The sequence below is a fragment of the Doryrhamphus excisus genome, chromosome 17 (assembly GCF_030265055.1).
Source record: "Doryrhamphus excisus isolate RoL2022-K1 chromosome 17, RoL_Dexc_1.0, whole genome shotgun sequence".
In the NCBI taxonomy this organism is placed as follows: Eukaryota; Metazoa; Chordata; class Actinopteri; order Syngnathiformes; family Syngnathidae; genus Doryrhamphus; species Doryrhamphus excisus.
In genome coordinates, this window is record NC_080482.1 from 13,264,597 (window position 1) to 13,287,799 (window position 23,203).

General features: G+C 42.5%; 1 protein-coding gene across 1 annotated transcript in view; it reads left to right on the forward strand.

Annotated features, from left to right (window-relative positions):
• The window catches only part of LOC131105167 (ubiquitin-conjugating enzyme E2 E2), a 33,374-nt gene extending 11,733 nt beyond the window's left edge, over positions 1-21,641 (forward strand). The window contains exons 4-6 of the mRNA XM_058053018.1: positions 19,596-19,728; positions 21,069-21,216; positions 21,313-21,641. Coding sequence (XP_057909001.1) covers positions 19,596-19,728; positions 21,069-21,216; positions 21,313-21,410 — 379 coding nt within the window. The 3' untranslated portion in view covers positions 21,411-21,641. The remainder of the gene's footprint in view (positions 1-19,595; positions 19,729-21,068; positions 21,217-21,312) is intronic.
• Positions 21,642-23,203: the final 1,562 nt, after the last annotated feature.

Below are 23,203 nucleotides of genomic sequence, written 5' to 3' on the forward strand. Positions count from 1 at the left end.
CTTCTGATTGATTTCGCTAACTCTGTACTTTCCATCGTCTATAAAAGCTTCCTGTATTTCACCACACTAGCGAGGTTGCTTGTTTTGTCCTCACTCCAAAAGTGTGGAGTTTTGTGTGTCGCCATGTTTACAAGTCGTTCCTGCCAAAGACACAGGGTTCCTTTCAAATAGAACATGAACAGAACACAAATTAATGTTGCTTTCGATCGGGATATGCTGATAGACATATATGTATATGACCTAATACTTGAGTACCCAGCAGTTATAGTCGGATTATTGTCGTTAACATGGCCATGTGGAACTGGGTTGTTGATAATATTCCAGTTATGATAGGGTTATCTGACTGCATGTAAACATAGTCCATGTGTCATGATATGACGATCTAATTAAATTCAGCAGAGTCTTGTTTAAAAACCTACAAACCTTAATCCATATAATTCAATGAAAAGTAAGCTTACCTGTGGCACTGTGTAGAGTGTCCAAAGCAAGCCCATCTATTCCTGTTGTTCAGGGCAGCAACTTTTGCAACATTAGAGCTGTTTCTTCTCATCTAAGTCCCATTCCTGGACAAATTCCCCTAACTCACTTACAATGTTTTCACCTATGTGTTCCTCCAGAAAAAAAACAGTTGTTTGCTCTGATGTCTCCGCAACCGCTGTACCATGCTTGTGGGGCGCCAATACAGTGTGCCATGGTGCACAGTCGCCGAAAACACATCACCTCTCACCACCTTGTGTTTGAAATGATCATTTCTACCGGTAGAAGTAATTTTCTTACCATTGGACAAATTTATACCGGGATACAAGTCTATAAACAAATATCACCCAACACTAACACCAATTGATGATCATAATTGATGACATGCCAGAAACTCTTTGATTTTCCTTGCTGGACTTTTTAGAAACATTTTGTTGTCTTTGTGTTGAGCATCAAATATCAGCGTTTTTCCATTTTCCCAAACATGAATGCAAGATTAATGCTAATCATCATCCACTGTTCTCCTGTCCTCTAACTTATCCCCTGTTGACGGATCATCTACATGCCTGTGGCGGCTCCATGTTGGTTTCGGGTGCGAGGAGATGATGCGAGTGACACAGCCAGCATCACTCCTCACAGCAGCGCCATTAAGCACAGCAGGCACGGTTATCAATATTCATGACAGGGAGGAGAGGGGGGGATGAAGACCGGAGGAAACTGGGCTCAGGGTGGATGGTGGGGGGTGTCTCTTTCAGGAAATCCTCCTGGGTATTCACCGGTGTTCAACCAACCGTGCCGTCCCACTGTAGTGATTTTTGGGTCGGATTTGTAAGATGCGATGAGGCAGGAAAACAAGGGAAAGGGAATTCTGTTGGGTTTCAGCAGCTTTTGACCTGGGATGATTGATTGGTGTTCCACACAGACACCATTTCCTTATGAATATTGATGAATCTCAGCCACCCCTCGGCGCGTGTGATCCTGATGTGACCTTGACCTTTTTAGCGGAGCTTTTATCCTTTTGAATGCAAAATCATAGGGAATCACTTGCTTCCCAACAGGGAATAACAGAAAAGGCTGGCTTTTGGCAAAATAACGGCCCATGGTCCACATCCCCATGCCTGTCCCTGACTGGCCTGCGTGAGGAAAATAAAATTCAAATAAGTTCATGCATGGATGAAAACGACAATGCTTTTACAGTGGAACCTTATTTAGTGTCATTAATCTCTTCCAAAAGGTCCGACTCCAACCGAAACGTACATCGACCAAATCAATTTTTCCAGTTTCCAATCGATGCGATTAATCCTGTACGGACACCTAAAAATGGTAACACAAAACATGTGTTTATAGTTTTACATGCAGAAAACAATTGTATTTGAGTGAGGAATGAGAGGGATAAATTAACATTTATCACCACTTCTACCTTGATTGATGACGAAGACGACGATGAGACGGCAAGATCCACACAGACAACACCTTCGTGCTTCGTGTTTTTCACTTCCTTTGGTTCCATTGTGGGTTACTTTGCAGCCGTGACAAATAAGAAAAGCAACGGCTGCTGATGACATCATAGATGGACGCTCCCCTCGGATGTTACAGCACAAGACGTGTGGTCCAGTCCTCAGATAAAAAAATGCTGACGGCAAACAAGCATCTTGTTGAGCCTTTGTAGCGGAATTGAGAGCTAGGTATCCACTCTTCCGTCTGTGAATGACGCTGAGACGAGCGGCTAGCGAGGCCTCATGTTAGTCCGCCAGATAATTATAATTTTTCATGCTACTACAATAATAATATGCTGTAACTTATTAGCTGTAACTTGGTTAATATAGAAGTCAGTTATGTAAATGAAACAATGTTGCCATTTGTTTTTGTGAGGGCTTTAGCGTCAAAATAGGTATGTATTTCCCATGACGTCCGTTCTTAGATCATATTAACTTGTTTTCTTGCGCTAGAATTCACAGAAAAGGGGAAAAATTGTGATTGTTAGCTGTGAATGATGGGAAAAATTGCAAAAAAGCACATTAAATAATAATTAAGTAATTTTGTTATTTTACTCTACTTTTGTTTGTTCGTTTGTTTAAAACACAATTTTCACATATTTTTATTTTGTCCTGTTTGTATCCCAGCTTGGCTACAACTAAGCAAGTTACCTGATGTATTGTATTTTTAATGCTAATTGTGCTATCATTTCAAATATACTGCTTTCAAAAATGTTCCCAAAGTATTGATATCTGGTCAGTATCGTTGATACCAGCCTGTATTTTAAGGCACATCGGATCGGATAGGAAATCAGGGGTATCCTACATCACAACTGCCGGTCTCAGTTTTCCGTTTAGATCAGGCTCCTAACAAAGGCGTTTGGTGATGAAAAAATAAATTTCGAACACAGTTGGACACGTGTAGTAATAACATGACAGGACGCCGTATTGTACGCTAAGCGGGTCTGTTGCCAACCTACTGGCTCGCGACCTCAACCCTCAAGTCATTGGGGATGTGTCGTCGCTGGATGGAGCCCAGGCTACTTATATGAGGCATGTTAGGAGTCAGTTACGATGCTATTTACAAAGTTGTAACGACAAGCTACAAGGACAGTCACATTATAATGTGCTGTGTTTGTGTGTGGGCTTTTTATTCTGTGGCGGTCCAGATGTATTTGTGGCAGGCAGGAATGTATGGTAAACACAGGACAGCTGAACCAGTGCGAGCTAAGTGAATGAAACTGAATGAAAATAAATTTTGCTCTGCTTTTTTAAAGAGGGAGAAATAAGTATCATTTACTTCATCTTGTTGGTCTTTTGTGGCTCCTTGGACTCATAATTGCCCAGCCCTACCGTAGAACCTTTCACTTTTTTTCTGTGTACATGTTCTGCTAAAAGTACCAAAAAGTATTTTATAGATCACACCAGATGCTGTTATCTGATTCTGAAAGCACACACAGCTGCTGCAGTATCCTACTCCACTGAGTTCTGTGTGAAACGCAAAGGTGAAGAAATGCAGAATTCTCTGTTAGGACTCTGATGCTGCATTTTTGCTGGAGGTGTGTGTGAAAGAAGTTCTTGAAAGGCGCATCGACAGAGAGGTGGAAACATGGCGTGAAATGTATTTTAGTACTCATAGAACTCAGCACATCATACAGAGGTGCAGTGTCTTCTGCTAAGTCGTCCTGGTCACCATTTTTTCCACACGCCTCCAGGAAAATCATTTTCTCCCCGACCAGAATCCCTCCCGCCCCCAGCCCATCATTTTCTTCCCTGCACAAGGTTTAGAGCGGAAAAGAAAACATCAGCTCACGTTGAAAGACGGCACGGTGCTCTTCCCCTGACACCAGCCAGACTTTAATTTATCCTTAATGTTTTCCACTGCGGCACTCGTGCGACAGCGCACACGGCCTGTTCTGATTCATGTGTGTCATTGAATCCTCAGTGTTCCCATTCTGGAGGTAGTTTTCTGGTAAACATTTGTCTCGGCCGTTATTAATGGGCTTGCAGGGCGCCCGAGCATGAAACATTGAGTGTTGTGGACATTTTTGCCTTTTACACCCACAGTAGCGGGCGAGGTCATTTTAGAAGTCTTTTTGTGGCTGCCACACTGGCAAGCGGAATACATTTTTTGTCAGGTGAATAAGCACAATAGCTTACAAGTGAGTGATCGTTTTGAGATCCTATCGGTCTTTGTCTGCCGTTTCGCAGCACAATGCAGGGGACAAATCACACAAGTGTTGCATCTGCAGTGTTCAGTGTTTCCAACAGGACCGCAATCTATGGGGGCGGGTCTAGATGACGCCTCTTTGCATAATTGGCCACTGCGCATGTGCATATCATATTTATGGATGCCATAGTCGACAGCAAGTTAGCAAAAAATATGGAAAGCAACACAAATATGTGTATAACCGTGAATGAACCGTGTTCTGTTGCTTCTTTTTGGAGGGGTTTTTAAATCACAAGCAAGATGGAGCCACCTATGAGTGCTCTTAGATGGGCAGGCATTGGGTTGAGGAGAGTGATATGTGCCTTCAGGATAGTCTCCAAAACTGTCCAATAAGCCCAGAAAAAGTCACAAGATTTGTTCATAGTAGCTTTTTTGAAAAAAAAAAAAAAAAAAAAACCTTCATGAGTACCGATAGTCCTGCCGTTATAACAAAATTTGCTGGACAATAATTGTCCTACAAATTATTGTTGATGATTGATATTATTGACAACATTTTTTGAGACCAGTATTTCAGTGGCTTGGCTAACTTCTCTAATGGGGTGTCAGCTTCTGCAAAAATTTCCACCAAATTCTCAACAAATTGTAATGCCCGTGCTTGTGGTTAAGGAATATGTATTTGCCATTGTGATTCCAATTGTCGTGTAAGATGTTTCTTATGACACCCTAATTTTGTTTGCACAATTAAACTGGATATCGCGAACAGTGCTCTTGTTTTGAAGACGGAAGTGTACGCGTGTATTAAGTGACGGTTCAGACAATCTTCGGATTAAGAATAAAGAATAAACGTGCCCCTCGCCTTGTTTCACTCGGAACTTGCACAGCGTCAGCGGCACGTAAAATGCTGGCTTACAATAACAAGCGGTAAAAGACAACACAGTGTAAACACTCATGCAGCCCGAGTCCCACACACACAGCCACACTAGCATCCTCTGCTAAACACTAAGCTAACCCAGCTAGCTGCCACAATTGAGCAGTGTGGGAAATACTTTCCACACAAATGTTCCTTCTCCTCAAGATGACGGCATTTAATTCACACAATGTCAATTTCCACAGGACTTCTCGTTTAACAGAAAATTCTGTTTTGAATTGGCCAATTCCGTGATTCTGTTAACATGGAAATCATAGGGCCCCGTTCAGCTAATAACTAAAAATAAAAGAATAATATTTCAAATTCTTATAGAGAAAAGCTATAAACCTGGAGTGGTGCAAGTGTGCCACCATTTTCAGCCTGCAACTTGTCCTTTGTTAGGCCGCAGCTCATTCTAAAAATGAAATTGGTTGTTATGTTATTTAGATCAGATCAAATGGCGGATGTTGAGACGGATCCGGACCCATGGATGGCCCTGGGTCTCCTTGATCGATAAAACCGAACATTTAAAAGTGAAAGGCCGGACCAATATGGAGGCCTGTCATGATAATGGATAAATTGACTTACCAAATGATTAAAGAAAAAACAGCTAGATAATTAAGATCTGGGTGAATCGACAGAGTGGGCTCTCATCTCCTTCAGTCTGTTTTTGGAGGCGGGGCCACTAGCTGCAGTTGGCCAGCATACGCTAACATCAATGACAACACAATGCCACAAGCACAGTGTGGGAATATTTTGGTTTTAAACAGAATGAACATGTTGAGCACATTAACTCCGACGACAGACATGGACCGTTTTCTCAACGTGAGGGAAAAAAAGTACTGATGGAGGTTCTCGGGCGGCGGCACCTTGGTTCGGATTGCTGAGGTGTTTGGTCGGCAAATATAAACAAAAGTGCAAAATGGTGCGCACCCACCAAGTAGACGGTGTCTCTGGTGCCACAATAAATGTGTTGTAGTGGTTCTCACTTATTTTGTGTCGTGCCCCCACAGGTGGACAGAAAAATTTTTGTACCCCCCACACCCCATTTGAAATACTATTGAGAAACTGATCATATCTATTTATACTGTACAGACCAGCGAAATATTTTTTACATCAATATTTTAATTCTGTATTTTCAAATTATATTAATTGTAGAGCTACCTGCCAGCAGATTGCAGGTTTTTTTGTTTTTTCATGCGGGCTGCTGCAAATTCATGAATGTACGGGAAACACTGGTGGGTAGCTAATACCTCTAATTTATCTCTGTGGCACTTATCAATGTCACCGACATCAGATGTGCAAATAAAGAAAATTAACGTTCTTCCTCTCCCCCCACGGTCTGTAGTCGAATGAGCATATCAGATTTCTTGTTGGCGTGATACAAACGTGTGGTGTTTGTATAAAGTGTTTAGGATGTTTGTGTTTAGGGTGTTTGTATAAGACACACATGCACACGCTTGTAGTGTTTGTTTACATTACCATCTTCGGGCTGTTTTGTCAATGTTATCGTCCCTTCTTCCTGTTTTTTTTAAATCAGGTCGTTGTCTATTAGACATACCCTTAGTCCAGCCGATAAAAATTCCAGCCTGTGGGTGCAGGGGTGCAGATATATTGCTTTCAGTTCCTTAAACGGCAAACCAGTCTGGCCTGAATGAATTCCTACAAACCCCACTCCCCCAGCCCCCCACCTGTCTTGTTTGCTACCAAGTAGTTTAGTCCACAGTATCGAGACAAAGCTACAAAACATATCCTTTGTGACATGAACGATCAACATTATTCTTAGGGATTACTTAATGGATAGTCAATAAATCAGCCTCACCCCATGTGTTGACATTTAATCGGTGAGGAATATACACAAAGAGTGGCCTTTTCCTTCTGCTTTTTTCTAAATCATGTTCTGGGTAATCAAGATCGAAAGGAAGAGACAAAGGCATTCAGCCTCCTTGTCGGACATCCCCACATCCCCGCATCGTGTCACCTTCAAAAAGGCAACGCAAGCTGACAGACCTGTGATTCTAGCCAAACAGATACCAGTGTGTTGTTGTTAAAAATTGAGGACTATTAATATGACACTGCTGGCTGGTTTCAATCATTTCCATTACCTTTTTGTCTGAGAGGTGAATCTGTTTTGGTAGATGATTCCCACGTTACGCCCTCGCCTGGCGAACCCACGTGCGTGTCATCCCAAAGCAAAGCAAATGTTTATAATTAAGCGCTCAGAGACTGTGAGCGTTTCCAGGAATTATCTGGAAAAGCACATCAGAGGAGCGGGGCTGGTGTTGTGTTGCCAGATTATGCAAGCCTGCTTTGTGGAGGGTCACCGGGTGTTTATTCATGAAACAGAAGCTTTTTGCTCTTGTCTGCTGCAGTTTGTATGAGTCATGATGCGCTGATGCCAGTGCATGGTAATGATAGATGCTGTGCATTATTCAGCTTTAGCCAGAGGCTGACATTCAGACGTCTGCTTCATGCAGCAGCCCAGATGCCGAGGAGAAAAATGCTTAGTACGCTGGAATCTTTGCAGTGCCTCAGTAGTAGCTGGCTGAGTTAGAAAAAGACGACAAGGGGCTAATAAACACACCCCGTGCTCTATTTACTGCTTTGTGAACTATAAACCGACACATAGGCTGCTTCTTCAGTCCATTCAAGAGTTCCTCCAAGCTTCCATGTCAAACCAGAGAGATCCTTGTGTTGCCCCCACAGCTGGATGGACCGTCTGGTCAGTAATTGCAGTCTTCATTTTAGAGATGGACAATAAAAGGCTGGAGTAAAAAAAACAAACCATGTAATTTGTGACAATAAGACAAGCGTGCGGCAAAAGGTGTCACCTCGGCCTCCGAGCTGCACAGTAATTGGTCTTGGGGCTCTTTCACGGTCAGCGGGAAAGAAGATTGCTTCATTAAAGCTCCTCTTCTGTTAACGGCAACGGCGGGCGCGCCAATAGAAAACGAGATGTGAAGTGAGCGGCAGCGCCATTAGGAGAAGGAGCACCCACGGGGAATGAGCCGGAATAGTAAATAATGCAGATAATGGCTTTATTTGTGCACGGATGTACTCCAAAAGCGCCACATGTACTGGTTCACATTCAATTACAACTACTGATGCTGCTGCTCAGGGGGTTAAAGGGGTGGAAATTTGCTTTAATTCCCAGAAAAATGAATTATTTCATAACACAGAAGTGTTGCTGTGTCTGAGATCACATGGCATCCTTGAGTTATTGGGTGGGTGGGGGCACAGGGCAGTTTAAAGGGGACCTATTATGCTTTTTTTCACTTTTCTGACTAGTTAGACTGTTGTATTCTCGTGCACTTTAGTGCCACGCTGTCAGGGAGAACATTCAAGTTTTTTCATGCACGTTTTAGAGAGTATATTGCAGTGTTTTAATGTCGTGTAAGGTGCATCTCTGTGAGCCAAAGATGAAACTGTTAATTGACATGTCCACCATTATCTAAGACTAGTCAGTGCTTTAAAGTGAAAGATACGTATATGCATTGTTCATTGTTCTGTGTGCACTCTATGAACAATCAACACACACAATAAAGGTGATTAAAAGATTCCCTGAGACTTCACAGAGACTGAGTCACCAACACGTGGATTTAGGCACTAGATCTTGCGGACTAGTCAGTAAGTCATACTGTTTGGCCATATGCTATCAATGTTTTTTTTTGGTCAAAAAACAAATTCTATGACAACTGAGACATACAAAAACTGTAGCCATTATCTTATTTACATTATAGCATAGTATTTCTGTTTTTTCGCGTAGTTTCATGTTTACTATTTCTCATCTGTTCTCTGTATTGCATTATTTAAATGACATGTCTTCAGTTTGATTTGGTGGGTTATTTTCTACTGATTTCTCTTATCAATATTTTTGAATGCGGCACAGTGGACAAGTGGGTTACTTGTCGGCTACAGAGTTTTTCTCCAGGTACTTGGGTGTCCTCCCACATTCCAGTAGCAACTCCAAATTGTCAATAGGTATGTATGCGAATGTTAATGTTTGTTTGGCTATATTTGCCCTGCAATTGGCTGGTGACCAGTCCAGAGTGTACCCCACCTCTTGCCTGAAGTCAGCTGCGATAGGCTCCAGCATACCCCCGCAACCCTAATGAGGATAAGCGAAAATGGATGGAATATCTTTGAAATTGAACTGTACACTGAAATTAGTGTGCTTTGAAAAAGCTGCATTTCCACTCCAGAGTCGTACAAACCCAACAACAACATGTCTTCTATCCTCCACCAGTGATGACGGCAGGAATGATCTCAAGGTGGCCATAAACTGCGACAGATGTGTGCCGAGGTTCGCTCGTCTTTCGCATTGCCACATGCCATTTATCTTTTGACATTTGCGTCAATCGAGCACATTTGAGCGCAGATGAAATAAGTCAGCGGTCGTGATTAAACGGGCAAAAGGATGCCCTGTCTCGCATACTTCACTGCATCCCGAGAGGGAAAAGGTCATCCCATATATATGGAAATCATTGCCACCGCGGCTTCTGAGAAACTTTGGCATAAAAATGATGAAGTGTTTCCGTGTTTTGCTTCACATTCCACAAAAGAAAACATTTTCCCAAGCCTCCCGCTCGTGTCCCCTCTGAGTCCCTGTGTTTTTAGCGCCTTCCTATTTCATTGCACTCCTGTTGAATAACGAGCCACCCTGGAGGGGAACAAGGTCAGAGTGAGACGGGGTTACGAGTTGTATGGCAGGTGCCGCAAACACCAATTTATGAACCAGTCCTGCTGAGGTGCGCAAGTGACGGTTGATGGCACGTTTAGCGCAGAGCAGAACTGTTGCTTGTTTTAATGGCAGGTTGTATTGGAAAAAAAAGACACACTTGCTATTTTTAATGACAGGCTATATCACACCAGGATGACAGCCAGATGACATGTCCAATTACCAACATTGGTCAAAACGCAACACAAAAACCAAAGTGCATGTTTGAAGAACACTTCTGGCAGGCAGTGAAGGCACTTAACAATACTTACCAACACACGTGACTGGATACAGTATGTATGCTAAAAAGTCAACAAGTGGGTTTTATCAGAGTTTATCAGTGGCATATACAGGTGGTCCACAGTTTGCACCCTGTGTGCTCATTTTATGGTGATGTATACACTCCTATAAATTAATTAAAAACTAGATTTTGACGTGAACGGAAGAATACACTATATACAGCTCACAGCTACAGGACTGTCACTACCTTCATTAAGGATAAAGATGGTACTTATAGGTTATCACATGGTTTGTCTGGTATCAGGCCAGGTATCATGCCCCGTCGAGGGCTGATACTAGCACGCGGTGGCATGATACTGGGCCTGATACCAGACAAACCATGTGATGATCTTATTATCACATACTATTTAATCATGAGCTTATTATCACATACTATTTAATCAAAAGACCATTTTGTTTCCAGAAAATGTTCAGTTTATTACATGTATTATATCTAAACAGTGTAAACACAACAATTGCAAAAATATTTCAACAATAATATTTTATCAACAGTCTTATCTTATCAATGTCTGACAATTAAAGTTCCATTAATCAACACATGTCACGTTGAAAGACATTTTAAAATCAATGTCAAACAAAACAGTATTGTTAAGCCTGTTAAAGAATTTGCTCTTATGAACGCGACAGTAATAGTAGGCCATATTCAACCACAAAGCAGCCATGTTTTATTTATTACCTTGTGGAAAAACCACAATGTAGCGAGGGACCAGTGTATTACTGTGCTATATTTTATATCCTTGACGTTTTCTTTTGGCGTACATACACCAAATTTTTACTTGCACCAAAGTCTGGGGATCGAAACTTGTACATAATTTGTTATTAAAAAAACATTGACCCAATTTCATTCATTCATTCATTCATTTTCTACCGCTTATCCTCACGAGTGTCGCGGGGGTGCTGGAGCCTATCCCAGCTGTCTTCAGGCGAGAGGCGGGGTACACCCTGGACTGGTCGCCAGCCAATCACAAACAACCATTCACACTCACATTCATACCTATGGACAATTTGGAGTCGCCAATTAACCTAGCATGTTTTTGGAATGTGGGAGGAAACCAGAGTCCCCGGAGAAAACCGCATGCACGGGGAGAACATGCAAACTACAGAGATGCCCGAGGGTGGAATTGAACTCAGGTCTCCTTGCTGTGAGGCCTGCACACTAACCACTCGGTCGCCATGCAGCCCTGACCCAATTTACACAATATTTATTTAGTAAAAGCAATGGAGAATTCCAAAAGTTACAAGTACTGTTATGTTATGATGTCATCAAGCTTAGTGGGTCGCTGTGGAACATGAACAAGATCTTTTCCATATGAAAATCGCACACAGTGAGGTCTGGGGATCTTGGAAGCCAAGCACAAAAAGAAAGGTCTTGGACCCCCCCCCCCCGACCCCCCCCCCCCCCCCCCCCCCCCCCTTCTGACTAATCCATCGCTGGGGCTCAAACCATCAGTTGCCAATGGGGCAGTGCACCATCTTGTTGAAAAATGAAGTCACACGAATCAGCTTGAAGTGAAGAGCCGGTTTTGGAGCTTATCCAGAGAGGTTTGTCCTGTACGTTGCCAGAGGAACCAAGTGTGCACATGTGGTGTACCTTGTCCAGCATGTTTGAAAGAAATAAAACACAACCAATGGGCAGTTTGTTTTCATGACAAGTGTTGTAACACAAAGACGCCCTGGTCGCAGTAAGCCTGCCGTGTGAGTGTTTTGTCGAAAAAAGGCTTTGTTGGTGGTCCAAGGTGGGAGGAAGCGGCCCAGCTGTCAAAAGCGGCTTCCCGCGTGAGCGTAATTGCGGAGGACAGTGCTGCGGCAAGAATCTCGCGCACTAATGTCTCCCAGACCCTTGAAACAAATGACCCAAATAGTCAGTGAATCAAGGCATTTGGCTGACAGCAGCACTGCAGATGCAGCTCCGCTTACGCAGAGCTTCTTACAGCCTTCCTTAGAGGCCGCCAACAGCCGTGTGTGCGGACGACTTACACTCACCTGACACTTCATTAGGTACAGCTGCCGTTGCAAAGATAATAATGCTTGCTTAAGACAATGAGGTATTAATTTAACAATATGTTGGTTGTTGTGGTCAGCTAATCATCACACCTGGCCATGCATTTTGTTACCTGTCAGCTATGTTCTGCTGACATTAGCAGCACGTCCGGGGCCCAATCCCCGGTTCTAAAGCTGCAGCAACAAAGCGCCACATGAATACCCCCAGGCAGCATGGGCCTTTGGTGAAGGGGAGGTGTGGTTTTTGGGGTAGGGAGGCGGGGACTTGTTCCGGGGGTCTCCAAGCAACAGCCAGCGGCGGCATGCACATATTAGCTATAGACTTAGTCCTTGCGCACAGTCCTTGTGTGCTTGTCAGATCCCCTGCAGCCATCTCACCACAGAGCAACAACCTCTTGTTTCGCTAGCTAGCTCATTTCTGGACCTCCATCATGGGCTACTAATATAGGTAGTCTATACGCTCAGCGAGGCCTGCTCAGTCTGAGGTGATGTTTTACTGCATTCATAGCATGTGGCGCATGAAGCATCGCCACCTCTTCCCAACAGTAAAAGTAGTACAATAAAAGCAGTATCATAATAAATTCATTCCTACTGAGGCGTTCCGTTTAAACCAACACTTTAGTTTAGGAGCAAACGTAACAATAATGGCAGATTTTTAAGTTCTGCAACAAGGATTTTTAGGCCTGCAACGATTATTCCAATAATTCAAGTACCTTGATTACAAAAAATATTTGAATATCTTATGTCACCAACACTCGTACATCACCCATGCAGAGGAGGAGGAGGAAGCAGGTTTTTGAAGACGTGGGAATATTGAAGAGGTGAGAGAAAGCTACAAGAGAACGAAAGAGAAGATATATAAAAATATAATAAAAAAAAGACAGGAAATGAAGCTGTCTTTGGGTGAGAGGTGGGGTACACCCTGGACTGTCACCAGCCAATCACAGGGCACATTTCGACAAACAACCATTCACACCACACTCACGTTCATACCTATGGACAATTTGGAATCACCATTTAACCGAGCATGCATGTTTTTGGGATGTGGGAGGAAACCTGGAGTCCTGCAGGTGCTGGATTTGGGATGCCCACTGCATAGGGCTGGGCAAAGTTATTTATTAAAATGCAATATTATAGAACAGTAGCCGCTTAAATAAAATAGTATATTATCTTAAAATACAAATAGAATAAGTTAATCTAATGTTCAATCTTCAGTGCACTCATGATGCACTCACAGTCGTCCCTCTGCAGCAGGGTTTGCGCCATTAGTGCATCCATCTCACGTTCCCCATGATGACACAGTTGATACCGTCTTTATACAGCAATATAATTTATACTTCTCCCTGTTCACCCCCGCTATGCAGCCTCTCCTCCTGCGTATCTCCGCAGGGATCTCAGATCGCTTGGGGTGGCGAAGAGGTCCTCCATGCTAACAGCTGCTCCGGATTGTAAACAATGAAGCAAGAAGCAAGCTACGAATGTAACAAGATGAACATCCATAGCTACACACTTGCTTAAAGGGTCGGTATGGCACCAAAAAAAAAAAGTAATAAATAAAGCACTATTAAACACTAAAAACAGAAGATATAGAAGACGCTACAGAAGATACGAAGCTGCCGCAACAAGCTTTCTTGGGTGGCGCTATCTTGAAACATGATACCTCCGCATCAAATCCAGTCTGCAGTTTATATCGATAAGAACAATATGTTTGTTGTTGATATCGTGCTAAAAAGAAGCAAGTGCACTGTAACAACACAAGCTAACATGAATTGTTGTGTGGTGACTTTTCACCATTTTCCACCATCATTCCCTCCAAATTTGATCCAAAGTGCTCTGGTAGTTTTTACGTAATGCTGCAAACATGAATTTCTTGATTGAAACCTCCTGCCTCTGTGCGTTTGTGATCCACAGTGGTAATAATGCTCATTATTGATTGACGCTGTCTAAGAGGCATTCATTAAAACGCATGTTTATTATTGCGGTTGCGCACTGCTTCATACTGAGTGGTTGCTTGCATCATTTGGGAAGGTCAAAAGCGTGAAAACGTTCAACCCTGGTGATGAATGCTGTAATATGATCACCTCTACTCTATTTTTATCTTCTCCCTCTGAGGAAAGAAAATCCAACATTTGCTTTGTGGAAGAAACAAAGCGAATCCCAGCCAGGAACATTTCTCTTGGACGCTATCCCCCAGAGACGAGGCAGCCGTAATGAGCTAATTAAGAAAGGCTTAGGAGCAGACCAGTGTGAAGAGGTGGCAAAGTAGATTAAGCACACATTTGCATGTGTTGACACCGGAAGAGGACGGAAGCAATTTTCTATTTGTGGAGAACGATCTTATTGTCAAGAGCAGTTGGCTGCTCAGACGCGCTCAGGAAGTCTGACCGTTTGGTTTTTGTCCAAAGAAAAGCAAGGGACGATATCACAGCCCAGAGGGGAGGTGCGGGCTCAGTGTGTCAGCAGGGAGGGGTTGGCATCAATCACACTTCCTCGTAATGACTTGTAATCTCAGGTATTGTTCATTGTTCCCTGCTTTGTGATGTGGACATTGTCCTGGGGTCTCATCTGTAAAGCTTGCCTATGCACAAAACGGTCAGAAATTTTCACGCATTTTCCACGCAGGTTATACATTTTATATCTATAAAAATTAGGGATGTCCTGATCCACATTTTTTGGCTTCCGATACGATTTTTTTGTAGTCTTGCCAATCCGATCCAGGTCCTTTTTTTTTTTTTAATAATAATAAGCTTTTGTTACAAACATAAATTTGTGGAATTGAATATGGTTATGAAAATAGCTCTTCAAAGCATTAAAAATAATGCAACCAAAGTAGTGCTGAACTTTATTACACAAACCTCTGTGAATTAGGTGCCTCATCCAATAAAAAATCTAATTGGAAAAAATAGCCTTGCAAAAGTACTTTTAGGGTAGGAGTAATCATTTAACATGTTTATAGATCAATTTGTGGTGTGATCATATAATATATCACTTTTTTTTAACAAACTACCCCGTGACCCTATCTCTCGCCTGAAGTCAGCTGGGTATAGTCACACCGGCCCCACCTCCACCCACTGAGACAGACTGTATGATTGACAAAAGAGCTTCACACCGTTCATGTCATTGTTGGAACAAATGCACCAAGGTGCTGAAACCAATGCACAGAGCTTCTTGTTGCCTGTTTGGCAGCATGGCTGCCTGCTTCTTGCTGCCTGTTTGGAGGCGATAGACGAGGAAAACGGACCCCCACACACATGGCAATATATTAAGGCTGGCAAAGTTGAGTTCATTCATTCATTAATTTTCTATACCGCGTATTCTCACGAAGGTCACGGGCATGCTGGAGCCTATCCCAGCTATTTTCAGACAAGAGGCGAGGGGTACTTAATTTTCATTTATTGTGTGTAGGGCTGCAGCTATCAAATATTTTAGTAATCAAGTATTCGACTGAAAAATCGAGTAATTGGATAAAACTTTTTTTTTCTTGTTTCAAGAGAAATAATAAATTCACAAGAAAAGACAAAACATTTGTCTAAGTAATGAAGGAGCAATTGGTTGAATTATTTAGATAATGGAGTGTTTTATGACTTAAGTGCACATAGTACATAGTGTAAGTGGTGGTTATATTTAGGGCTATATATACTATATGTCTTAAATGGACATAGTACATAGTGTAAATGGTGGTTATGTTTAGGGCTATATATGCTATATGCAATCTCACTGCACACGGAAGGAAGACTTCTAGAGGGAGTTGAACTGGGGTGAATGAACCAGGCAAACAAAGATGAAGTTGGAATAAAATGCTGTATTACAAATGTTTTGGAAAAGATGTATATGGAACAAAATATAACAATGAAACATCCAGTAAAAAAATATTTAACTAACATAAAACCACAGCTTTTCACTTTCATGTTGTAGAGCAGGGGTGCTCATTAAGTCGATCGCGAGCTACTGGTCGATCGCGGAGGTGGTACTGGTCGATCGCTGGTCGATCGCGGCGTGACATTAAAAAAATATCCCAGCATCAATGCCGTCACTTGATTGATATACAGGGCAGCCATTCAGATGACAACTGAATGTTGCCCTTCGGGTGACCAATCAAATCAAACAACGTCTCTAAGTGCAGCAGAACTTACGATGTCAGCCTATCATCCATCCCCGTTACTTGATTGACATACAGGACAACCAATCAGATGACAACTGAATTTTGACCTTTAGGTCACCGCTCATGCGTAAACAACGATGCAAAGTGCTAAGCTAGTCGGCGAATTGCGAGATTTTAAGCCCTCGCTAAAGTTTATGGTCACTAAAATGAGTGAAGGAGCTGGACCAAGTAAAAAGGCAAAAACTGGACCAAGTAAAAAGGCAAAAAAACATATCACTTCCATACGGATATGGAATATTATACGGATATTGTGATACGGATATTATCCATGACTGATAAACATTTGGAAGTGTGCTTGAGGCTGGCTATCAGCAGCTACTGTCCGGACTATGCATCCCTGGCTGGTTCAATTCAGTGCAAGTCATCAAAGTAAACTCAGGTAATTACAAAAAATTTTAATAGTTAATTATGTGTGTTTTGCAATATTGGCTCATTTGGTTATGTAAGGTACATCAACATACATTGTACGTACAAATAATCCTCAATACATTTGAAAATAAATAGATGTTTTGCATTTTTGTAGTGGGTAGATCATTTTGACTCGGTCATTTTAAAAGTAGCTCGCATGCTGAAAAAGTGTGAGCACCCCTGTTGTAGAGTATAGGGTGTTTTGGGTTTTTTTTAAAAGGTTAACAATAATAATAACAATACTTTGATGGAGGTTGAGAGTTCCCCGAGTCTCACTAATAAAAGATAATTCATGAGTTCAGTTCAGGGCTGAGCAACCATTAAAGATACAACAAATAGAGACAATTATTTAAAAATCATAGGGGAAATGAAGGTAACACAATAAAACCTTAAGCCAATTACACCACTAGTCACTCAGTCAAGCAATAATAATACTACTACTACTAATAATAATAATAATACACGTCATGGTGTTATTTTCTAATGCTGTTTAGCCACATTTTCTGTCTGATTTTTACATTTAATTTTCCTTGTCCGTTGTTGTCTTGCCACTTTTTCTAGCTGCTTCAATCTTCCCGCATCTTCAAACACCCACTTCCTTTTTCATATTCTGCGTGGGTGACATAGGCACGTTGGTGACGTAAGCGATTATTCGAAAAGGTGGAAAACCCCCTCGACTACTTTTTGTAATCCGAGGTATTTGAATTATACAAATAATTGTTGCAGCCCTAATTGCATGATTTTATTTACTTATTATGATCTCTGTCCAAGAGCCCACAAGACATGTTTTTATTGACGCCCAAACTGGAAGGTGTTGCTCTATTGCATGTTCATCAATCAAATCTAATATCCTTTATTGTATAACCAGTAAGCATTTGATTGGCTAGTGTAAATTGACAGTTGTGATAGCAGTGGCTGACAAAAACGAAATCCACTGTTAAACACGCAATCTCGCAGATATTGACTTAATGTGAATGAAATCCTGTCATCATGAAGAGAAGGAACGTTTGTGCGGCTAAGTATTTGTATTTGTGGGCCGCTCAATCACGGTGGAATTTTACCACAAACACGAACCCGCCACCTCCTCAACTAAAAATGTTGAAATGGCGGCCCGAGACACCAGCGAAAGGTGGCGAAAAACGAATCTCTTACAGAGCATGAATGGAAGCTAGTTTAGCAGAGCATGCCAGAAGGGCTGTGTCTGTGCAACTCGGGCTGCATGAGTGTTTACACCATGTTGTGATTCACCACTTGTTAATGCTAATGATGCCCGCTGATGTCATGCAGCTTCTGAGTAGAATCCAAAACGTGACATCAATCGGAAGAAAATATTAAATACATGCTCGCTAACATGAAAATGTGTGCCAAGTTCCACATAGGCTGATGACTGCAGACATGCTGTCACTCAATTATCTTTCTTTTATTGATTATGCCACTGTTTGCCCTCCAAATATGATACATATTTTCACCTACAGTTCATTGAAATTCCACTTTTTCATTCTCGTCGTTTTCTCACCAGCTGCGATTCCGAATGACAGCGGCCACTGTAAACGATGCAATGAACGGTCTTGAAATACTGTATGAATGCCACATTCAAGAGTCACTTTGCATTAACCTTCTATGGTGACGTGAGGGCGTGATGTGAGGCAGAGTTTGGTACGTTGACTTCTACTCAAGGTGGAATCTATAAACCATTAATTGCGCGAAAGTGTCTGTGCACCACTTTTTGTAAGTGGGAATGATTTTTAGTGTGAATTTAAGCTCACTTTTGTAGATGAAACCCCTAGTGTCTCAGTTTAGCCAGTCCAGCTCAGTGTCTTGTTGCAAACAACAGCGGGGGAAGGGATGTCCCAATATGGAAATGGTATTAATTGGAACAGATGTGACCCTCGGTCTCCATGCAGCATCTTGTTTGCATTAAACCAGGCTGAGAGCTGGAGTTATTTCTTTGTGGCTGTTTGATACTCTATGATATCAGTGTTTCCCCAACCTAATACCCCCCCCTCACCTCAACCAAGAAGGTTTTTATTAAAAAAATTTATAAAGTCATTTAAGAATTCATTCATTCATTCATTCATTTTCTACCGCTTTTCCTCAAGGGTCGCGGGGGTGCTGGAGCCTATCCCAGCTGTCTATGGGCGAGAGGCGGGGTACACCCTGGACTGGTCGCCAGCCAATCACAGGGCATATATAGACAAACAACCATTCACACTCACATTCATACCTATGGACAATTTGGAGTCGCCAATTAACCTAGCATGTTTTTGGAATGTGGGAGGAAACCGGAGTACCCGGAGAAAACCCACGCATGCACGGGAGAACATGCAAACTCCACACAGAGATGGCCGAGGGTGGAATCGAACCCTGGTCTCCTAGCTGTGAGGTCTATGCGCTAACCACTCGACCGCCGTGCAGCCCTGACCCAATTTACGCAATATTTATTTAGTAAAAGCAATGGAGAATTCCAAAAGTTACAATATAATTTTATAATATATGCAATATTGTTAATATTATATATATACATATATACATTTACACATATATACATATACACACACACACACACACACATATATATATACACATATACATATATACACATATATATATATATATATATATATATATATATATATATATATATATATATATATATATATATATATATATATATATATATATATATATATACATATATATATATATATATAGTATGGTTGTGTTCTAGATGGTGATGTTGGGAATTTCTGGTGTTCATAAATGCACCTTGGCATGAGTGTGATTGATGGATATAAAGCTAGTGCTGTTGTTGCTGCAAGCTTGCGAAATATGACACTGGAACAGAAAACTGCTGTTGGGACCCTTTAATATAATTCTGGTAGAATTATCAATTCTCTTGTCTGTGTGTTCTTGATACAACAATATGTTGTCCTTTTCCAATCAAACAGATTAATGCATGTCTTGTTTTGACGTTCCAGCGCCGGCCCCAAAGGAGACAACATTTATGAGTGGAGGTCCACCATCTTGGGACCGCCGGGCTCCGTGTACGAGGGTGGCGTCTTCTTCCTGGACATCGCCTTCACACCTGACTACCCCTTCAAACCCCCCAAGGTAGGCCAGCGCACTAGAGGCATCACATGCATTAATTTGTGGCGGGACGCGTAGACACGTAGCTACATCGAGGAAGGACAACGGTGAGTGGGGGTGACCCTACTCACTGTCACCAACCCACCGCCCTTCATCCCACGCACAAGGCAGACAACCCCTGATGGTAGTGAGTAAAAGAAAAGGAAAGCCATAGCCATGGAAGTGAGTAAAAGAAAAGGAAAGCCATAGCCATGGAAGTGAGTAAAAGAAAAGGAAAGCCATAGCCATGGAAGTGAAACCAGACATTACAAAAATGCTCAAAGGGAAGAAATGCCAAATCAACATTGACCGCCAAAGATTCGTTCATATGAAATCGACAGTGATAACTAATGACTTACATTAAAAATCGTCTTTGTTGAAGGAATGGAACTTGCCCACCTGCAACAAAATCTTCCTATAGTCATGGAAATGTAATGTAGTTCCGATTCGGTACCTGATTTTCTTTTTACTGCAGTGCACCCGATCACCCCGCTGACGCTCGCCTCTCTTTCAGTCTTTGTGCTGCGCTGGGCTCGCCTGTTTGACAGCACGCTCAAACAAATCCACAGGCCCGGCCCACATTGCACTAGCCAGAGGGGCTCGAGTGTGTTTCCGCCTCCCCTCAAAACCTCCCCCCGCCCCGCTCGCCCCTCTGACTCGCTGTGATCTGCAGCCAAAGCCCACTTTCTCACACATTCGCCTCCTCTTCAGCCCACAGCTGCTCAACACTCCCATCGCTTATGGAAATTCTCGTGTGACGCTCCACACGTCGAGTCCGTTTCACATGACTCCTACCTCCAGACCTCGTCCAAGAAGGTGGAGAGGAAGGTTATTTATAACGTCCTGTCTCGTGGGAGGGTTTTTTCAGAATGCCAAGGCCCATTAGTGGGGGAGGTGGGGTGGGGTCAGGAGGACCAGATGTTGGTGGTGGGGAGCCGATGAGGCAAACAGTGGTTGCTGTGTTGGATCCACTCAGGTTGGACATGTTTTTGGCCCATGATGGTGGGCGGGTAGTAAGCTCTCATTGGCTGTGACCAGTACAGCAAGTCCACAAAGTCATTTGTGGACACTTTGGTGTGGGACAATGAGACAAATATCCAGAGTTATTTCCTGTTTGCCATTGCACCTCGCTGCCCCCTGCTGGCCATTCTAGTTTAGTTCACTAAAACGCTGCATTAAAACGTCATGTTAAATGGTGCCTCAGAAGAGCCATCACACACCCTGTCCCTCCCCCTCGTCCTTCAGGTGCCTGCCTGGTTGAGACTCTTAAAGGATATTTACAGCCGCGGGGAGTGTGCTTTGTTAATGTGAGGGGTCGTTTGCAGGTGACTTTCCGTACGAGGATCTATCACTGCAACATCAACAGCCAGGGCGTGATCTGTCTGGACATCCTGAAGGACAACTGGAGCCCCGCCCTCACCATCTCCAAGGTGCTGCTGTCCATCTGCTCCCTGCTCACAGACTGCAACCCAGGTGAGGCACTCTCGGGAAGCGGAGTGATGACGTGGTCATTCGGCTTCGCGCTAACCAGCCGTTGTCCCACCCACACCCTCACACCCCCCCTTGCAGCTGACCCCCTGGTGGGAAGCATCGCCACACAGTACCTGACCAACAGAACAGAGCATGACAGGATAGCCAAGCAGTGGACCAAGAGATACGCCACATAGACCACACCCTCTTTGCTGCGAACCACACCCCCTTTGCATCCCGCTCCTCCCCCACTGTACCACTCTCTACCTCTTTCTCGCCCTTCGTCTGTCAAAGCACACTCACTAAGTGCATCAGAATACCTGAACCCCCCCCCTCCTTTTCTTCTTCCCGCTCTTCTCCCTCCTCCACATTTTATCCAACTTTTCTGTGTTAAAAAAAAGATAAGAATAAACAACACAAAAAATGTCCTTTTTTGTTCCTTGTTGACTTGAAAGCTTCTTTTTTATACAAAGAGTAGATTGGGATTTTTATTTTCCAATATGTGAATGTTGGAAGTATTGTATTGGAAAAAAAACACACACTAAGATAAGGATGATAACATTGTGTTCCTGCTTATATAGACACACACTATGTATTCTCATTTTCTATGTGGCATCTGGAACAAACATGCAGACTTTCACGTTTCTCCTTTTTTGTTTGTTTGTTGTCATTTGAGTATGTTACCTGCATGGAACAGGAAGGTTTGCGTCCATGGACCCTTCATGCTTTTTAACTTCCTCTCATTTTGTTTGTACTGTATGTATTTTTTCAACGGCTTTTGAGGCAGACCACAAACAAAAAGTGGAGGTCTGCCTGTGAAAGAGGCAGGACTTGTATATTTACTGGCTACCCGCCACCCTTGCAAATTGCAGAGTGGTTTGTTGTGCACTTGTATTACTGAAACACCCAATAAAACACACTGTGGTTGGCTTGTGAGATGTCTGCTCTGTTATCACTGTTGGACCGCAACGCTGCGATAACATTGCCTCACAGAACTGACTGTCATCTTTTGTCAGGTAAGAAGGCTCGTCAAGCTGCAGAATATATAGAAAATATAGAAACATCAATAGATCAATAGAGGAATCACTCGTTTATCGCTGTTAATTGGTTCCAGGCAGCCATGATTTCGTAGTTAACAGACAACCTGTTTACCATCTTCTAAATAGGTTTTATTTTACTATTATTAGAGCCCTCTAGCCTTGAAATGACACTTTTCACTCGTATTATCCAATATAGTGGGCAGAATAGTAAGATAATAAGACTTGTGCTCATGTGTATTGGTGTAAATTTGTTCTTGTGCTGGGGTCACTGAGTGGGGGTTGGAGTTGAGTTTTAGCTTGGCATGTGTTTCAGCCGCAACAGTGTAGCCCATGTTCAGGATTATTGTGCCTGTTGTTACGGTGATCAAGTTTGGTGCTTGTGTGTCTCACCCAATATTACATTAACATTACCGACACATAGTGATCAGTATAGAATACTATGTCTTTGAATGCAACTTCTGAATGAATGCCTTGTATTTTACTTCATTTAGCCACTTGAAAATACTTAATGTAGGCAAGATATGAAATATGCATTTTACTAATAATGACCATGAAACAGCATAGTTTTGAAAAACCATGAGTGAATCCATTAGATTCGAAGCAGTAGAGGTGAGGATTAGTGTATGAAATAGTTTCATGAAATACTGTATCTTACCAGTCCAGGGTGTACCCAGCCTCTTGCCTGAAGTCAGCTGGGATAGGCTCCATCATACCCCCACGACCCTATTGAGGATAAGCAGCATAGAAAATGGATGGATGTATCGCTGGAAATATCCAACATGCTTTTTAATATAAGAAAAATAGAGTGGGATGTTTGTTTCTTTAAATAACTTCTTTGCATATGCACGATGCATTGCTTTTTGCTGGATTAAAGATACCAAATTGTACGCTGCATCTTTTGATGTTTCAATACATAGCCTCAATGGGAAATGTTTGGATACCATTAGGGC